Source organism: Heptranchias perlo, unplaced genomic scaffold (genome assembly GCF_035084215.1).
Source record: "Heptranchias perlo isolate sHepPer1 unplaced genomic scaffold, sHepPer1.hap1 HAP1_SCAFFOLD_654, whole genome shotgun sequence".
NCBI classification, from domain to species: Eukaryota; Metazoa; Chordata; class Chondrichthyes; order Hexanchiformes; family Hexanchidae; genus Heptranchias; species Heptranchias perlo.
The window spans coordinates 49,820-70,079 of NW_027139682.1; the positions used below are offsets into that span (position 1 = coordinate 49,820).

A 20,260-nucleotide genomic window follows, 5' to 3' on the forward strand; every position below is an offset into this window, starting at 1 on the left:
CCCTCTGGACCCTTTTGTATCTCTCCCCTCTCACCTTAAATCTATGCCCCCTCGTTATAGACTCCCCTACCTTTGGGAAAAGATTTTGACTATCTACCTTATCTATGCCCCTCATTATTTTATAAACTTCTATAAGATCACCCCTAAACCTCCTACTCTCCAGGGAAGAAAGTCCCAGTCTATCTAACCTCTCCCTATAAGTCCCGGTAGCATCTTAGTAAATCTTTTCTGCACTCTTTCTAGTTTAATAATATCCTTTCTAGTCCCTGCCTTAGGAAAAGTGTGGAGGAGAGTCACAGGAGGTCCAACAACAGACGACCGGTGATACCAAAGGAATATTCGTTATAATTAACCATCTCAACGCTATGTTTAAAAGGGTATCAACTAGCTGCCCAAAAACGAGGAATATCGAAGGATTTGGGGAGTGGGCAGGAGATTGAGATTAGACTAGGTGGCTCGTATGGAGAAAGATACAAGCACAAACTTGATGGGCTGAATGGCCCTGATTCTGTGCTGTGGCATTTTGTGATTCCATACTGATGTAGCAATTCAATTTAATGTACTTCATGTTGATGTCTTTGATTTTATTCCAGGGCAACCCAGGACCAATGGCACCAAAAGGTGAGTATGATTTTATTCTATTTTTTTAGTTTAATGTTTTTTTTGTTGTTTCCATGCTGTTTCACATCCATTATTTAAAAAGTTAATGATTCAAGCCTCCTGAACCGGACAGAAGCTGGAATTAGCTACCACGGAGACTGCTGATGAGGTCCCACTGCTGCTGTTTCCTATTGTAACACCTCACAAGCCTCTCCCCCCAGACCAGGCTCTATTGTATTGCAAATTAGTGCTAGCAACATGGGGCTTTGCTTGTTGATAGCACTAATCAGAATATTGGGTATGCAGTTTAACACATGCGTTTCGCAGCCTTCCAGATTTTCCGTCCATTGAATATTATAATGCCCCATAGCTACCAGAAATGACGAACTTCAGTTACGTGGAGAGACTAGAGAAGCTGAGATTGTTCTCCTTCAGAGCATAGAAAGTTAAAGGAAGATTTAGTAGAGTTGCTCAAAATTATGAGGGGTTTTGATTGAGTAAATAAGGAGAAACTGTTTTCCACTGGCAGGAGGGTCGGTAAATAGAGGACACAGATTTAAGATAATTGGCAAAAGAACCAGGGGGGAGATGAGGAGATTTTTTTTATCGCAGCAAGTTGTTATGATCTGGAATTCACTGCCTGAAAATTTCCATTGAGTAGAAGGATTTTGCTGATGTCATCATGTGGTGAGTTCTTAATCTCAGTTGAGCTGTTGGTGAGAAGTGCTGAGGGGAGGCTGGGAGCTCCCTCACTGGGAGGAATTGTCATTCTGGTGCTAATCTCAGTGGCCTTTTACGGAACTGTGTTGGAGAAGACTGGGATTGACTTTTTTGTCCTTTTGAGGGTGGAAAGAAATGTAACATGAGGTGATTTCAGAAGCTCATAGTAAGGCATCAAGTGACTTGAGGGAAACAGCCAACATCAAGAGATGGTTTCCTGATCCCTATAAAGGTGTCAACTGTGGCTCAGTGGAGGCACTCCTGCCTCTGAGTCAGAAGGTTGTGGATTTCAAGTTCCACTCGAGACTTGAGCACACAATCTAGGTTGACACTCCACTGCAGTACTAAGGGAGTGCTGCACTGTCAGAGGTGCTGTCTTTCAGATGAGATATTAAACTGAGGTCCTGACTGCCCTCTCAGGTGGACTTAAAAGTGTGCAATATATAATGTTAAACAAGTGCAGGAGTGATTTCAGGGCAGTAGTTGGTTTCCTCATGATGTTCAGTTTTAAACCCATAAAGCTTTGTTCTGTCCTTTCTTGATGCCACCTCAACCCCTGGTTGCGATTACTACTTCATGGTCACTCCCAAATCTTCACTACTCTGCAGTGGATTCTCCGTTATCCACCAGCATTTTCCCAAGGTGTTAAAGCTGCAGGTTTCTTTTGAGTATTTCACCTTTTCTTGGTGAATAAATAGGATGTTTGTTTATTGTGTTTGCCTTCATTGCAGAACCCATTTGTGCAAAATGTGGGAACTCTCGATTATCCACCTATTATTCACCGCAGCGGGGGGATTACTCCTTTCTGTTATGGAAGATAGTGAGGGCTCCACGGTATTGCAACTCTGACTTTTATTCTTAAAACCAAATCTTCTCTCTCAAAGGATCCAAAACTCCCAAATTCAAGTCCCGGAGGAAAAAGGCAGCGGATGAAAATGAAAACCAGGATTTGATTCCCAAAGTGAGGTTTGCTTTAAGACCAGAGGGGCAAGTGGGTAGCAAATTTTTTCTCAGAGCCATATAACTGAATTTACAGATAACATCCTCTCTAGCTTAACAAGAGTTATCCGCTAATCCAGCAAGGGGTCGGAGGGCCTGTGGTCTCCTCCAGGAGCGAAGGTACAGTGGGTTCCACTTTTTTTTAACTCTGATATTTCCCTTAAAGTTACATCTTCCTTTGGCATTCATTTAAAAATAAATTCCTTCTATCCCCCCCTTTTTAAAAAATGAATTTAAAAGAAAAGGTTCTGCTGAATAGTTTTATCATTTCCTTTCTCTCAGATGCTAATTACAATTGTTGGAGAGGCTTTTTCCAGATTTTTCTTTTCGCTAATTGGCCTGGGTTTTTATTTTTTTTGCCTCTCCCAGAAGATCACATGGCTTCCGGGTGGGGTGGGGAATGAATGAATTGCACTGCACAAGACATCACAACTGTATGGGACAGGCTGGACCGACCAGTACTCTTTTCCCATTTGTCATTTTTCATATGTTTGTATATATCCCTCTGTGCAATTCCAACATTTTCTGGGTTTTTAAAAATTTAAATGTGTCCAACATTTGAAATTTCTTTTTCTTTTGGTATCTATACTTTCAAGAGGATCATTTTATCTGGTTAGGCAGCATCTACTGCAACCTGTAGCTCTAGGAACAACTCCACTAGTAGCTCAGTACTATGTCCCTTGCTTTTTGTGGTATATATCAATGATTTAGACCTAAACGTAGGGGGCATGATTAAGAAGTTTGCAGATGATACAAAAATTGACCGTGTGGTTGATAGTGAGGAGGAAAGCTGTAGACTGCAGGAAGATATCAATGGACTGGTCAGGTGGGCAGAAAAGTGGCAAATGGAGTTCAATCCAGAGAAGTGTGAGGTAATGCATTTAGGGAGAGCAAACAAGGCAAGGGAGTACACAATAAATGGGAGAATACTGAAAGGTGTAGTGGAAGTGAGGGACCTTGGAGTGCATGTCCACAGATCCCTGAAGGTAGCAGGCCAGGTAGGTAAGATGGTTAAGAAGGCATATGGAATACTTTCCTTTATTAGTCAATGCATAGAATATAAGAGCAGGGAGGTTATGCTGGAACTGTATAAAACACTAGTTCTAGGTCACAACTACAGTACTGCGTACAGTTCTGGTCACCACATTACAGGAAAGTTGTGATTGCACTAGGGAGAAGGTACAGAGAAGATTTACGAGGATGTTGCCAGGACTGAAGAATTTTAGGTATGACAAAAGATTGGATAGGCTGGGGTTGTTTTCTTTGGAACAGAGGAGGCTGAGGGGAGATTTAATTGAGGTGTATAAAATTGAGGGGCCTAGATAGAGTGGACAGGAAGGACCTATTTCTCTTAGTGTAGAGGTCAATAACCAGGGGGCATAGATTTAAAGTAATTGGTCGAAGAATTAGAGGAGAGCTGAGGAAAAATGTTTTCACCCAGAGGGTGGTGAGGGTCTGGAACTTACTGCCTGAGAGAGTGGTAGATGCAGAAACCCTCATCACATTTAAAAAGTACTTGGACATACACTTGAAGTGCCATAGCCTACAAGGCTACAGACCAAGTGCTGGACAGTGGGATTAGGCTGGGTAGCTCTTTTTCGACGAACGCAATGGGCTGAATGGCCTCTTTCTGTGCCGTAAATTTTTGATGTTTCTATGTTTTCACTCCTTGACTCACCTCCAGATGTTTTATAATCGTAACAGCCTTGGCTCAGTGGGTCGCACCCTTGCCTCTGAGTCAGCAAGTCATGGGTTCATGCCCCACTCCAGAGCCATGAGCACATTATCTAGGCTAGCACTTCAGTGCAGTACTGAGGAAGTGCTGCAATATGGGAGGTACTGTCTTTCGGATGAGACATCAAATTGAGGGCCTCTCTGTCCTCTCAGTTGGACATAAAAGATCGTATGGCACTATTTGAAGAAAAGCAGGGGAGTTTTCCCCGGTGACCTGGCCAATATTTATCCCTCAACCAGCAACACTAAACAACACTGATCTAATTGCAGACTGTGCGACCCTTGCTGTGTGCAAGTTGGCTGCCGTGTTTCCTACATTACAACAGTGACTACACTTCAAAAAGTAATTAATTGACTGTAAAGCGCTTTGTGACGTCCTGAGGTTGTGAAAGATGCTATATAAATGGGAGGTTTTTTTTTAAATAGCTGTCAGTAGTGACCATCACTGAACCTAAACTTTGACTTTTGAATCTGAAGGGAAAGTGAAAAAAGAATTCAGAGCTCCTTACACTGAACCCTATTAGTTTTCATAAGAACATAAGAACATCAGAAATAGGAGCAGGAGTAGGCCAATCAGCCCCTCGAGCCTGCTCCGCCATTCAATAAGATCATGGCTGATCTGATCCTAACCTCAAATTTAAATTCATGTCCAATTTCCTGCCCGCTCCCCGTAACCCCTAATTCCCTTTACTTCTAGGAAACTGTCTATTTCTGTTTTAAATTTATTTAATGATGTAGCTTCCACAGCTTCCTGGGGCAGCAAATTCCACAGACCAACTACCCTCTGAGTGAAGAAGTTTCTCCTCATCTCAGTTTTGAAAGAGCAGCCCCTTATTCTAAGATTATGCCCCCTAGTTCTAGTTTCACCCATCCTTGGGAACATCCTTACCGTATCCACCCGATCAAGCCCCTTCACAATCTTATATGTTTCAATAAGATCGCCTCTCATTCTTCTGAACTCCAATGAGTAGAGTCCCAATCTACTCAACCTCTCCTCATATGTCCGCCCCCTCATCCCCGGGATTAACCGAGTGAACCTTCTTTGTACTGCCTCGAGAGCAAGTATGTCTTTTCTTAAGTATGGAGACCAAAACTGTATGCAGTATTCCAGGTGCGGTCTCACCAATACCTTATATAACTGCAGCAATACCTCCCTGTTTTTATATTCTATCCCCCTAGCAATAAAAGCCAACATTCCGTTGGCCTTCTTGATCACCTGCATACTAACTTTTTGATTTTCTTGCACTAGGACCCCCAGATCCCTTTGTACTGCAGTACTTTCCAGTTTCTCGCCATTAAGATAATAACTTGCTCTCTGATTTTTCCTGCTAAAGTGCATAACCTCACATTTTCCAATATTGTATTGCATCTGCCAAATCTCAGCCCACTCACCCAGCCTGTCTATACCCCCTTGTAGGTTTTTTATGTCCTCCTCACTCTCTACTTTCCCTCCCATCTTTGTATCATCTGCAAACTTTGATATGTTACACTCGGTCCCCTCCTCCAAATCGTTAATATAGATTGTAAAGAGTTGGGGACCCAGCACCGACCCCTGCGGAACACCACTGGCTACAGGTTGCCAGTCCGAGAATGTACCATTTATCCCAACTCTCTGCTTCCTGTTAGATAACCAATCCTCCACCCATGCCAGAATATTACCCCCAATCCAGTGATTCTTTATCTTGAGCAATAATCTTTTATGTGGCACCTTGTCGAATGCCTTCTGGAAGTCTAAATACACTACATCCACTGGTTCCCCTTTATCCACCCTGTACGTTATGTCCTCAAAGAACTCAAGCAAATTTGTCAGACATGACTTCCCCTTCATAAAGCCATGCTGACTTTGTCCTATTAAATTATGTTTATCCAAATGTTCCGCTACTGTCTCCTTAATAATTGACTCCAAAATTTTACCCACCACAGATGTTAGGCTAACTGGTCTATAATTTCCAGCCTTCTGCCTACTACCCTTTTTAAATAAGGGTGTAACATTAGCAGTTTTCCAATCTGCCGGGACCTTTGCCGAGTCCAGAGAATTTTGGAAAATTATTACCAAAGCATCCACAATCCCTACTGCCACTTCCCTCAAGACCCTAGGATGTAAGCCATCAGGTCCAGGGGATTTATCCGCCTTGAGTCCCATTAATTTACTGAGTACCAATTCCTTAGTGATTTTAATCGTATTTAGCTCCTCCCCCCTAGAGCCCCCTGTTTGTCCAGTGTTGGGATATTCTTAGTGTCCTCTACCGTAAAGACTGAAACAAAATATTTGTTCAGCATTTTTGCCATCTCCATGTTTCCCATCATTAATTTCCCGGACTCATCCTCTAAGGGACCTACGTTTGCCTTAGCCACCCTTTTTCTTTTTATATAACTATAGAAACTCTTGCTATCTGTTTTTATATTTTTTGCTAATTTATTTTCATAATCTATCTTCCCTTTTTTAATCAATCCTTTAGTTACTTTTTGCTGTCTTTTGAAGACTTCCCAATCTTCTATCCTCCCACTAAGTTTGGCTACCTTATATGTCCTTGTTTTTAGTCGGATACTATCCTTAATTTCTTTACTTAGCCACGGATGGCTGTCATTTCTTTTACATCCTTTTTTCCTCAGTGGAATATATATTTTTTGGAAGTTGTAAAATAACTCCTTAAATGAACACCACTGCTCATGTACCGTCTTACCCTTTAATCTATTTTTCCAGTCCACTTTAATCAATTCCGCTCTCATACCATCATAGTCTCCTTTATTCAAGCTCAGTACGCTTGTTTGAGAACCAACCTTCTCACCCTCTAATTGGATATGGAATGTAAGGGTTAATGCCCTTGAAAAGGAAGGATTCATATGTTTCTATTCCTTAATATTGACACGTCTTGTCTAAGGGAGCCTCTGTGTGTACCCCCGAGTGGATCTGGGTGTTGGATGGGTGACTTCACCTAGTACTTGAGGTTTCTGGTTTATCTCTATGGATAGATTTTTCACACTGCTGTAACCGAACTATTCAGTACGAATGGTTTTCAGACACTGTTCAGATAGCAGTCAGAGTCATTATCAAAATAAAGCCCTCCTACATGCTTATAAATTTAAAAATGTAAAAAAAACAGTAGCATGTGAAAGTTTATTTTTCTCTTAGTTTGCCTAGTGCTGATAAAATTTGATGTGGAGTGTCTGTTCTTAAACCTATTAAACATTTTTTTAAAAATGCATTCTCGGGATGTGGGCGCCACTGGCAAGGCCGGCATTTATTGCCCATCCCTAATTGCCCTTGAAGGTGGTGGTGATCTTTCTTCTTGAACCGCTGCAGTCCGTGTGGTGAAGGTTCTCCCACAGTGCTGTTAGGAAGGAAGTTTCAGGATTTTGACCCAGCGACGATGAAGGAACGGTGATATATGTCTAAGTCAGGATGGTGTGTGACTCACTAAACAAACATAAAAGCAAACAATACGGAAACCAGAGAGTGACAGGAAGGAGGAAATTCAGAGGAAAATTGAAAGTATGTTTTTGATCATTTAATAGGACAGAGAGTAAAAGGGCCTCCTAGAGAGACCTCGATACAAACTGGCATGAGTCAAGCTTGTAGTAATAGGGCTACCATTTTAAAAATGTGGCCACTTTTTTTTCTAAGGCTAAGACTGCTCTTTTTAAGACTGCTATTTTTCTTTTGTGTCTGCCCATGGCATGTTGGTCTGATGCCCTACCCAGGCTAATGCTGTGCCACCCAGTCATTGAGTGTGTGACAGGAGTCCAAGGTGCCTTTTATTCCTGTTTCTTTTCCTCCCTATGAGAAACCAGCTGACATCTGCACCGTGCCGTCCCACGCTGGCATGGCTAAAATTTGTTAATTCAGAGGATGGGCCCACTTTAGGCACCAATCCCCATGTGCCAGTGCTCCGTGACACACCTTGCTGGAGTTCAGCTTGGCTCTGTTGGTAGCACTCTTTCCTCTTGAGTCAGAAGGTTGTGGGTTCAAGTCCCACTCCAGAGATTTGAGCACATAATCCAGGCTGACACTGCAGTGCATTACCGAGGGAGTGCTGCACTGTTGGAGATGCTGTCTTTCAATGAGATGTTAAACTGATGCCCTGTCAGGTGGATGTAAAAGATCCCATGGCACTATTTCAAAGAAGAGCAGGGGAGTTCTCCCCGGTGTCGTGGCCAACATTTATCCCTCAATCAACGTCACCAAAACAGATTATCTGGCCATTATCTCATTGCAGTTTGTGAGATCTTGCTGTGTGCAAATTGGCTGCTGAGTTTCCTACATTACAATTCTGACTATACGTCAAAAATGCTTCATTGGCAGTAAAGTGCTTTGGGACGCCCTGAGCACTTGAAAGGCACTATGTAAATACAAGTTCTTTCTTGCCAACATGCTACTCCTTATATGGTCACAACTGTTTATTGTACAATTTTCATTTGTCACTAGGATTCCAAATTCAAAAAAGGGAAAAGGAAATCGGATCAGCGAAAGACTCCACAAATCCCGAATGATCTTTCTCAGAAGACGGCCCGGAGCTCCAAAGCGGTTACAAAGCAAACTGCTGAAGCATTGCAAACTGGTGAGGAACCGAGGAGGAAATCCACCCGCAGTAGAAAGAAAATGTCAGGAAAAAAGTCGCCTCTCCCAGAGGCTCCAAAAGGTAAAGGAGCAAATAGTTAAAAGTAGGGCAAAAGGCTGCAAAGCCAGAACTATACCAGAAGCAGCCAGTAACTCGATCGGAAACTTGTGTTCCCTGTGAAAACTTCAGCAGGCCAACATGAGAGAGCTAAATCTTAACGCTCACTTAAAGATCAAAAAATCAAATCGGCCTAAATGGAAATTCATCTTTCAAATGTAGAAAGTTTGAATACAAACAGTACCATAACGCTGGTACATTGTGAGCAGGTCTCTCCTTCCGGCACCAAGGCTTGTTTGAAGTGAGCTTTCATTTAACATTTTGATTATTTAAAGTGGTTCTGACAAAAGTCCTTATTGAACTAGGTGACTAGGGAGCATGGTGAGTTAGTGCTCTGTCCTTTCATCTGAGATTAGAGAGGCTGAATCCAGTCTGGGATGAAAGGTCCTCTCCGACACACTCGAGACGGGGATGAAATCTGGTTGGTCGCCTGGCAGGTTGCTGCTAAAAATGTTTTGTACCAAAATACATGGACGTCGTATAGTTTTTTTTCCTTCAAAATGTTTAATTTTTTATCAATTATCAATCTTATTAGTGCTTGCTGCAGTGACTTTAGTGTCTCGTTCTAGATCACTTCGGAGCAGATTGTCACTAGATTAAATAATCTGCAATGGAGCAGACAGGTACTGAATCTATTTTACTTCAGCCTGACTTACTGCTACAACCCTCTTCCCTTTCATGGGCATCGTCACATCAAAATTATTTAGTCAAACTCGGCAGGAATCTTCAGAGGCTACGCTTCAGAACACACTGGGCCACTAGATGCGATTGGTGGCCCAGTGTGCAGATGTGAAATCTTAAAGAGCCCGTACTGCTTACCCTGGCACTTAAAATGAACCCTCTTCTGTTTGCTTTGGGAGCCAAGAATTAGCCGTGCACTGACAACAAAACTTAATGGTGCCCAGTGAGCTTGAGTGCAGGCCCTCTGTTCTGGCCCAGTCAGCAATAACATGATAATTTTGTTCAGGTGGGTCCAGGAGAAGATTGGGTCGTGCAAAAGACAACAACTTAGCTTAACATCTGTGGTGGGTAAAATTTTGGAGTCTATTATTAAGGAGACAGTAGAAGAACATTTGGATAAACATAATTTAATAGGACAAAGTCAGCATGGCTTTACAAAGGGGAAGTCATGTCTGACAAATTTGCTTGAGTTCTTTGAGGATATAACGTACAGGGTGGATAAAGGGGAACCAGTGGACGTAGTGTATTTGGACTTCCAGAAGGCATTCGACAAGTTGCCACATAAAAGATTATTGCTCAAGATAAAGAATCACTGGATTGGGGGTAATATTCTGGCATGGGTGGAGGATTGGTTATCTAACAGGAAGCAGAGAGTTGGGATAAATGGTACATTCTCGGACTGGCAACCTGTCGCCAGTGGTGTTCCGCAGGGGTCGGTGCTGGGTCCCCAACTCTTTACAATCTATATTAACGATTTGGAGGAGGGGACCGAGTGTAACATATCAAAGTTTGCAGATGATACAAAGATGGGAGGGAAAGTAGAGAGTGAGGAGGACATAAAAAACCTACAAAGGGATATAGACAGGCTGGGTGAGTGGGCGGAGATTTGGCAGATGCAATACAATATTGGAAAATGTGAGGTTATGCACTTTGGCAGGAAAAATCGGAGAGCAAGTTATTACCTTAATGGCGAGCAACTGGAAAGTACTGCAGTACAAAGGGATCTGGGGGTCCCAGTGCAAGAAAATCAAAAAGTTAGTATGCAGGTGCAGCAGGTGATCAAGAAGGCCAACGGAATGTTGGCTTTTATTGCTAGGGGGATAGAATATAAAAACAGGGAGGTATTGCTGCAGTTATGTAAGGTATTGGTGAGACCGCACCTGGAATACTGCATACGGTTTTGGTCTCCATACTTAAGAAAAGACATACTTGCTCTCGAGGCAGTACAAAGAAGGTTCACTCGGTTAATCCCGGGGATGAGGGGGTGGACATATGAGGAGAGGTTGAGTAGATTGGGACTCTACTCATTGGAGTTCAGAAGAATGAGAGGCGATCTTATTGAAACATATAAGATTGTGAAGGGGCTTGATCGGGTGGATGCGGTAAGGATGTTCCCAAGGATGGGTGAAACTAGAACTAGGGGGCATAATCTTAGAATAAGGGGCTGCTCTTTCAAAACTGAGATGAGGAGAAACTTCTTCACTCAGAGGGTAGTAGGTCTGTGGAATTTGCTGTGGAAGCTACATCATTAAATAAATTTAAAACAGAAATAGACAGTTTCCTAGAAGTAAAGGGAATTAGGGGTTACGGGGAGCGGGCAGGAAATTGGACATGAATTTAGATTTGAGGTTAGGATCAGATCAGCCATGATCTTATTGAATGGTGGAGCAGGCTCGAGGGGCCAATTGGCCTACTCCTGCTCCTATTTCTTATGTTCTTATGTTCTAACTTTTACAGTGCAATGGTGGCACATGTCTGAGCTGGGGGAGGGGGGAGAGGATGCTGTTAGCTTAACATGTAACTGAGCTTTTATGTTTTATCCATTGTGCGATCTACCTCGATACCATGACCCGACTGCCATTGCCAGGACTGTCAACACAGAGCTTAAGGCTGCGATTCCCAACCGTGAGCCATTGACTTGAGGTGTCAATCTGTGGCACAGGTTAAAAGCAGTAAGCAGCATTCGTTACATGGGCTGTAGATGACAGCCACAGGCCTTTAATCTATCCTTTTCCCCTTCTCATCTCCCATCGCAGGATTTGTGAGTGTTCTCTCCAGCAACTCACAAATTAATATCTTATGGAAACAGGACTATCCCAGCATTCATGGCAGTAGTTAAAGGCCTCTATTAAAGCTGTAGCTCTATGATTTGAGTTTAAAAAGCACATTTATATAGTGCCAGAAGTGCTTCACAGCCAATAAACTATTTTTAAGTTATTTGTCATTGAAGGAAGTGTGACAATTACTAGCACAAAGGAAGATGATAGTGGTTGTTGGAGGCCAATCATCTCAGCCCCAGGACATTGCTGCAGCAGTTCCTCAGGGCAGTGTCCTAGGCCCAACCATCTTCAGCTGCTTCATCATAAGGTCAAAAATGGGGATGTTCGCTGATGTTCACAGTGTTCAGTTCCATTCGGGACCCCTCAGATAATGAACCTGTCTGTGCTCGCATGCAGGAAGACCTGGACAGCATCCAGGCTTGAGCTGATAAGTGGCAAGTAACATTCGCACCAGACAAGTGCAAGGCAATGACCATCTCCAACAAGAGAGAGTCCAACCACCTCCCCTTGACATTCAACGGCATTACCATCGCCGAATCCCCCACCATCAACATCCTGGGGGTCACCATTGACCAGAAACTTAACTGGACCAGCCATATAAATACTGTGGCTACAAGAGCAGGTCAGAGGCTGGGTATTCTGCGGCGAGTGACTCACATTCTGACTCCCCAAAGCCTTTCCACCATCTACAAGGCACAAGTCAGGAGTGTGATGGAATACTCTCCACTTGCCTGGATGAGTGCAGCTCCAACAACACTCGAAGCTCAACGCCAACCAGGACAAAGCAGCCCGCTTGATTGGCACCCCATCCACCACCCTAAACATTCACTCCCTTCACCACTGGCGCACTGTGGCTGCAGTGTGTACCATCCACAGGATGCACTGCAGCAGCTCATAGGAACATAGGAACAGGAGTAGGCCATTCAGCCCCTCGTGCCTGCTCCACCATTTGATAAGATCATGGCTGATCTGTGATCTAACTCCATATACCTGCCTTTGGCCCATATCCCTTAATACCTTTGGTTGCCAAAAAGCTATCTATCTCAGATTTAATTTTAGCCATTTGCGGAAGAGAGTTCCAAACTTCTACCACCCTTTGTGTGTAGAAATGTTTTCTAATCTCGCTCCTGAAAGGTCTGGCTCTAATTTTTAGACTGTGCCCCCTACTCCTAGAATCCCCAACCAGCGGAAATAGTTTCTCTCTATCCACCCTATCTGTTCCCCTTAATATCTTATAAACTTCAATCAGATCACCCCTTAACCTTCTAAACTCTAGAGAATACAACCCCAATTTGTGTAATCCCTCCTCATAACTTAACCCTTGAAGTCCGGGTATCATTCTAGTAAACCTACGCTGCACTCCCTCCAAGGCCAATATGTCCTTCCGAAGGTGCAGTGCCCAGAACTGCTCACAGTACTGCAGGTGCGGTCTAACCAGGGTTTTGTGTAGCTGCAGCATAACTTCTGCCCCCTTGTACTCTAGTCCTCTGGATATAAAGGCCAGCATTCCATTAGCCTTATTGATTTATTTTCTGCACCTGTTCATGACACTTCAATGATCTATGTACCTGTACCCCTAAGTCCCTTTGGACATCCACTGTTTTTAACATTTTACCATTTAGAAAGTACCCTGTTCTATCCTTTTTTGATCCAAAGTGGATGACCTCACATTTGTCTACATTGAATTCCATTTGCCACAGTTTTGCCCATTCACCTAATCTATCAATATCCCTTTGTAATTTTATGTTTTCATCTACACTGCTTACAATGCCACCAATCTTTGTGTCATCGGCAAACTTAAATATGAGACTTTCTATGCCTTCATCTAAGTCGTTAATAAATATTGTGAATAATTGAGGCCCCAAGACAGATCCCTGCGGGACTCCACTAGTCACATCCTGCCAATGTGAGTACCTTCCCATTATCCCTACTCTCTGTCGCCTTTCGCTCAGCCAACTTCCGAACCAAGTCCGTACTTTTCCCTCGATTCCATAGGCTTCTATCTTAGCTAACAGTCTCTTATGTGGGACCTTATCAAATGCCTTCTGGAAGTCCATATAAATAACATCCATTGACATTCCCCTGACCACTACTTTAGTCACCTCTTCAAAAAATTCAATCAGGTTTGTCAGGCACGACCAACCTTTCACAAATCCATGCTGGCTCTCTCTGATTAACTGAAAATTCTCGAGGTGTTCAGTCACCCTATCCTTAATTATAGACGCCAGCATTTTCCCCACAACAGATGTTAGGCTAACTGGTCTATAATTCCCTGGTTTCCCTCTCTCTCCTTTCTTAAAAAGCAGAGTGACATGTGCAATTTTCCAATCTAGAGGGACAGTTCCTGAATCTAGAGAACTTTGAAAGATTATAGCTGGGGCATCTGCAATGTGCTCACCTACTTCCTTTGAAACCATCTGGTCACTCTTTAGTGCTATTATTTTCTTCATTACTGTTGCTTTACTTAAGTTAATTTTATCGAGTCCCTGTCCCCGATTCAATATTAGTTTTCTTGGGATTTCCGGCATGCTATCCTCTTTTTCTACTGTAAATATTGACGCAAAGTAATTGTTCAACATGTCCGCCATTTCCCCATTGTCAATGACAATATCCCCACTTTCAGTTTTTACGGGGCCAACACTGCTCCTGACCACCCTCTTTTTCCTAATGTAACTATAAAAGTTCTTCGTATTGGTTTTGATATCCCTTGCAAGTTTCTTTTCATACTCTCTTTTTGTAGCTCTTACTTTCTGTTTTGTGACCTTTGTATCTTTCCCATTTGCCAGGATCCGTGCCATTTTTTTGCCTTTTTGCATGCCCTTTCCTTATGTCTTATACTGTCCTTTACCTCTTTGGTTGTCCATGGCTGTTTTTTTTGGCAAGTAGAGTTCTTGCCCCTAAGGGGAATAAACCGATTCTGTATCACGTTAAATGTTTCCCACTGATCATCAGTCGTTTTACCCATTAACAGATTTGCCCAGTTTACTGTGGACAGTCTCTGTCTCATCCCGTTGAAGTCGGCCTTACCCAAGTTTAGAATCTTAGCAGCTGATTCATTTTTTTTCCCTTTCAAACACTGCATTGAACTCGATCATGTTATGATCGCTATTGGATAGATGCTCGCATACAGTTAAGCCGTTAACTAAATCTGGTTCATTACTCATTACTAAATCTAGTATGGCTTGCCCCTTGCCAAGGCTTCTTCGACAGCACCTCCCAAACCCACGACCTCTACCACCTAGAAGGACAAGGGCAGCAGGCACATGGGAACAACACCACCTGCACGTTTCCCTCCAAGTCACACACCATCCCGACTTGGAAATATATCACCGTTCCTTCATCGTCGCTGGGTCAAAATCCTGGAACTCCCTTCCTAACAGCACTGTGGGAGAACCGTCACCACACGGACTGCAGCGGTTCAAGAAGGCGGCTCACCACCACCTTCTCAAGGGCAATTAGGGATGGGCAATAAATGCTGGCCTTGCCAGCGACGCCCACATCCCATGAATGAATATATTTTTAAAAATCCGACAGTTGATTGTATGAATCCACCCATTTAATTTTAGAGATTTCTTTTCTCTCCAGTATTTATTTCAAGCCAGCAAGGTCAATCTGTCATCTTTTCTCTCTAAAAATGTGAGAGAGAAAAGATGACAGATTCATAGAGTCAACATTATCCCACAATGAACGATAGGATACCCATTGAATGTTATGTAGACAATCTTCAGTGCTCCCGTTGTACAGGATGTCACTCAAGGTATTTGCCAAATAGAATCCCATATCTACTGCATTGACAAGAGCCAGTGTTTCAGCAGGCAGAGTACTTTTAACACCCCTTTATAGTTTCTTAGTTTCCCAAGCTAAAGCACAACATTTCCCATTCTCACCCATAAGAAACACTATGAAACCAGCTGCACCAGAATACCCATCAGGAAAATTAGCATGTGAAGCATCGCTAAAGATAACTAGCTTCATTTTCTTTGGGTCACCTAAGGATGGGAACTTAAGTACACATTTATCTATATTTAATTTCTGTAATGTTTTATTCACCCTTAAAACATTCTCTGCTATGGTGTTTTATTGAAGTACTTAACTCCAACACATCAAAACCAGCATCTGGTCTAGTCTGAGTGTACAATCAGTTCAACTGACCAAGCTTCGTAATTGCTCTGTCTCTTTAGATATAACATCACCTTTCTTTGATACCTAGTACGATTAACCGGGATCGGAGTAACTCTCTAAATAGGACTGTTGATTTAAAATTATATCAGACCCACTCTGCTTAATATCTAAACCAATATATTTAAAATCCCCACAGGCCTGACTCCCAATTTTAAATTCTACTCTAATCTTATTAATGACGAATTTCTCAAGTTCCATAGTACCCCCCATAAGAAATCGTCAACACGCATCATGAAAATGCCTGAAAGTTTTCTGTTATGGTACCAATAAAACGTTGCGGGGCACTGCTTTTAGATGGTCACAACCTAATTTCAGCAAAACAGATCTCACCGAAAAATACCATACCCCAGAAGCATCATTCAGGCCATAAGACACATTTATTTAGTTTCCATAGTTTTCCTTCCGCATCTGCTGCCTCTTTCAGCAGTTTCAGAAACACTTCTCTCTGAAAAGTATAGCCCTGCAGAAATGTGACTTTTATGTCAACTGACCTACACTCTCATGAATAACCACCCTCTCCTTACTATATATTAGTGTAGAAATACTAAATCTCATAGCCAGGTCAATAAAATGTAAGATGAAAACATTTGTCTTTGCCCCATACCTTAGATCTTTGGCAACTACCTCATTAAAGTCACATGCTAACAGAACATTTACAATAAGACATGGGAGCGTCCATCTATACTTCTTATAGATTTCACAGTTCTCATAAATCTCTTCCATTAGCCTCGTATACTCATTAACTACACCTGCATCTTTTAGCAGGATTTTAAAACGTTGACAAGTAGGGAATGCTGCGCTATTCATCTGAGAGGGCTGACGGGGCCTTGGTTTAACGTCTCATCCGAAAGACGACACCTGGGGAAACAGTCATTGCCTTCAGCCTTCATGGAACAAATGGGGCCTTCCGCTGTGACACAAAGAATAGAAGATTTGATGGTTACAAGGTTTCAAAATGTTCCAGACACTAAACGCAGGTGCCAGACCAGGTTTCACTCCCTCAGTACTGCACTGGAGTGTCGGCCTAGATTTTGTGCTCAAGTCTCTGGATTGGGACTTGAGTCCACGACTTTCTGACTCAGGCGAGTGTTACCACTGAGCCATGGCTGACACTTGTTCCTTAAAATGGAGTGCAGCCAAACGAAATGTAGATTTCACCCAATAATTCTTCTGCCTACCTGACAAAGACAAATGGCTGTGAGAGGATAAGTCCTGGCTCCTGTGCTGCAAATATCTGCAAAGCCCAGGCCACCCTTTTCCCCTGGTAAATACTCTGCCTCCCTAGGGTACAGTTTGAAGCTCCCATTACTTTACTGATGATATGTTGCTTCTGATTTTATTTTTCCCTCTCTGTCTCCGCAGAATCTGAAACCCCGAACAAACGATCCAGGAAATCCAGGACCAAATAAAAAGAGGCATTACATGCCACTTTAACATTTGAGAAGAAACCTGAGAGATACTCTTAATTAAAGTGGCTTTATTATGCTGCAAGCAAGCAAGGAAGGATTGGATAAAGATGGGCGATGTGTTTGGAGGGTATTGGCAAACAGCTGAGGGACTGCTGAGACTCAGTGTGGCTGCTGGGCTGGATCCCCACTTGATTACAATGCCTGGAGCTTTCTGTTTCTGTGACATTCTGTCACTGCATTCTTGAAATCCACAGAATTAGCTGAGCTTCTTCAAGTAACAGAAATGCTTTTTTTTTTAAAAAAGGTACATTTCTATTTTTTAAACGTAGGCTTAAGTTTTTTCACTGAAATAAAATCTAATCAACATTTTAATGAAAGAAATTGTCCTCTTTCTAATGTGAATGGGCTGACTGGTCAAAGATCTGCTCAGTCGGGATAAGCAAAAGGTTTGTAGCTACCCTTTAGGGGAATCATTCGTACCCTGGGGTGAGCCACTGGTTTCAAAGCAGGTCGAAGTGTAACTGGGGTAAAATAAAAGTCTGTTTTCTTGGCAACTGGCCTCTTAGCTTAGCTACAATCATAACTGAGGTGAAAGATCCAAGAGTGTTGGAGAGGATCTGTTTATGTGAGGACTGCAGTGGTTCAAAGAGAAGACCCATCGCCACTTTTTCACCCAAAGGGTAGTCGAAATCTGGAATTATCTGCCTCAAAATGCTGTGGATGCTGGGGGACAATTGGAGCTTTCAAGACTTGAGATCGATAGATTTTTGTTAGGTAAGGGTATTGAGGGATATGGTGCTAAGGGGTGGAAGATCTGATTAGACCTGATCTGGAGTACTGCATTAAGTTCCGGGCACCGCACCTCAGGAAGGATATATTGGTCTTGGGAGAGGGTGCAGCGCAGATACACCAAAATGATATTGGGACTAAAAGGGTTCAATTATGAGGATAGGTTACATAGACTAGGCTTGTATTCCCTTGAGTATAGAAGATTATGGGTGATCGAATTGAAAGGTTTAAGATGATTAAAGGATTTGATAGGGTAGATACAGAGAAACAATTTCCTTTGGTGGGAGAGTCCAAAACAAGGGGATATAACTTCAAAATTAGGCCATTCAGAGGTGATGTCAGGAAGCACTTCTTCACACAAAGAGTAGTGGAAATCTTGAACTCTCTCCCCAGAAAGCTGTTGAGGCTAGGGGTCAATTGAAAATTGATAGATTTTTGTTAGGTAAGTGTATTAAGGGATATGGAACCAGGGCAGGTAGATGGAGTTAAGATGCAGATCAGCCATGATCTCATTGAATGGCGGAACAGGCTCGAGAGGTTGATTGGCCTACTCTTGTTCCTATATTTTGTGGCCAAGTAAGGATGGACAATAAATGCGGCCATGCCAGGAGCAGCACCAGGCGTACCTAAAAATGAGGTGCCAACCTGGTGAAGCTATAACTCAGGACTACGTGCATGCTAAACAGCGGAAGCAACATGCTATAGACAGAGCTAAGTGATTCCACAACCAGCGGATCAGATCAAAGCTCTGCAGTCCTGCCACATCCAGTCATGAATGGTGGTGGACAATTAAACAACTAATGAGAGGAAGAGGCTCTGTGAACATCCCCATCCTCAATGATAGCGGAGTCCAGCACATGAGCGCAAAAGACAAGGCTGAAGCATTTGCAACTATCTTCAGCCAGAAGTGCTGAGTGGATGATCCATCTCGGCCCCTTGACATTCAACGGCATTACCATCGCTGAATCCCCCATCATCAACATCCTGGAGGTCACTATTGACCAGAAACTTAACTGGACCAGCCATATAAATACTGTGATGTGGAGATGCCGGTGATGGACTGGGGTTGACAAATGTAAGGAATCTTACAACACCAGGTTATAGTCCAACGGTTTTATTTGAAAATCACAAGCTTTCGGAGGTTTTCTCCTTCGTCAGGTGAAGTGTGGGATTCCTTGAATGTTACCGACAACGCAATTGATAGCCAAGTTCCGCACCCATGAGGACGGCCTCAACTGGGATCTTGGGTTCATGTCACGCTACACGTAACCCCACTAGCGAAAAAAAGTTATCTGTTTTTAATACAATGGGTCATTCTCTGTCTTTCTCTTCCTTTCGGATGTTTCTCTCTCTGTCTGTCTTTTGTTCTGGCCGTTTGTATATTCGGTGGCCCTGTATGTAACATCTCTCTGTCTCAACACTTTGATTGCCTTGACAACGGGCAGTTGGAAAGATTATCTGTAATCACCAGGTATTGTTCTCTGACTATAAATGCGGTAACATTCAAGGAATCCCACACTTCACCTGACGAAGGAGAAAACCTCCGAAAGCTTGTGATTTTCAAATAAAACCGTTGGACTATAACCTGGTGTTGTAAAATTCCTTACATTTATAAATACTGTGGCTACAAGAGCAGGTCAGAGGCTGGGTATTCTGCGGCGAGTGACTCACCTCCTGACTCCCCAAAGCCTTTCTCCCGTCTACAAGACGCAAGTCAGGAGTGTGATGGAATACTCTCCACTTGCCTGGATGAGTGCAGCTCCAACAACACTCAAGAAGCTCAACACCATCCAGGACGCAGCAGCCCGCTTCATTGGCACCCCATCCACCACCCTAAACATTCACTCCCTTCACCACCGGCGCACTGTGGCTGCAGTGTTTACCATCCACAGGATGCACTGCAGCAACTTGCCAAGGCTTTTTCGACAGCACCTCCCAAACCCACGACCTCTACCACCTAGAAGGACCATGATGTGGAGATGCCGGTGATGGACTGGGGTTGACAATTGTAAACAATTTTACAACACCAAGTTATAGTCCAACAATTTTATTTTTAATCCCACAAGCTTTCGGAGGCTTCCTCCTTCCTCAGGTGAACGGTGTGGAAATAACATTTTCGAATCCTTCGCATTTTAAAATCACAGAACAATGCCTGGTGATTACTGCCCGTTGCCAAGGCAATCACAGTGAGCAGACAGAAAGGTGTCACCTAAAAAGGCCACCGAATATACAAACCCCCAAAAACAAAAAAAGAGAGAGAGATAAGGAAGACAGTCAATGACCCGTTATATTAAAAACAGATAACATTTGTTCGCTGGTGGGGTTACGTGTAGTGTGACATGAACCCAAGATCCCGGTTGAGGCCGTCCTCATGGGTGCGGAACTTGGCTATCAATTTCTGCTCGACGAT

General features: G+C 43.0%; 1 protein-coding gene across 1 annotated transcript in view; it reads left to right on the forward strand.

Annotated features, from left to right (window-relative positions):
* neil1 (nei-like DNA glycosylase 1) overlaps positions 1-17,454 on the forward strand; it is a 40,452-nt gene extending 22,998 nt beyond the window's left edge. The window contains exons 7-10 of the mRNA XM_067981114.1: positions 594-621; positions 2,205-2,281; positions 8,480-8,693; positions 17,015-17,454. Of these exons, the coding sequence (XP_067837215.1) occupies positions 594-621; positions 2,205-2,281; positions 8,480-8,693; positions 17,015-17,061 (366 nt within the window). The 3' untranslated portion in view covers positions 17,062-17,454. The remainder of the gene's footprint in view (positions 1-593; positions 622-2,204; positions 2,282-8,479; positions 8,694-17,014) is intronic.
* Positions 17,455-20,260: the final 2,806 nt, after the last annotated feature.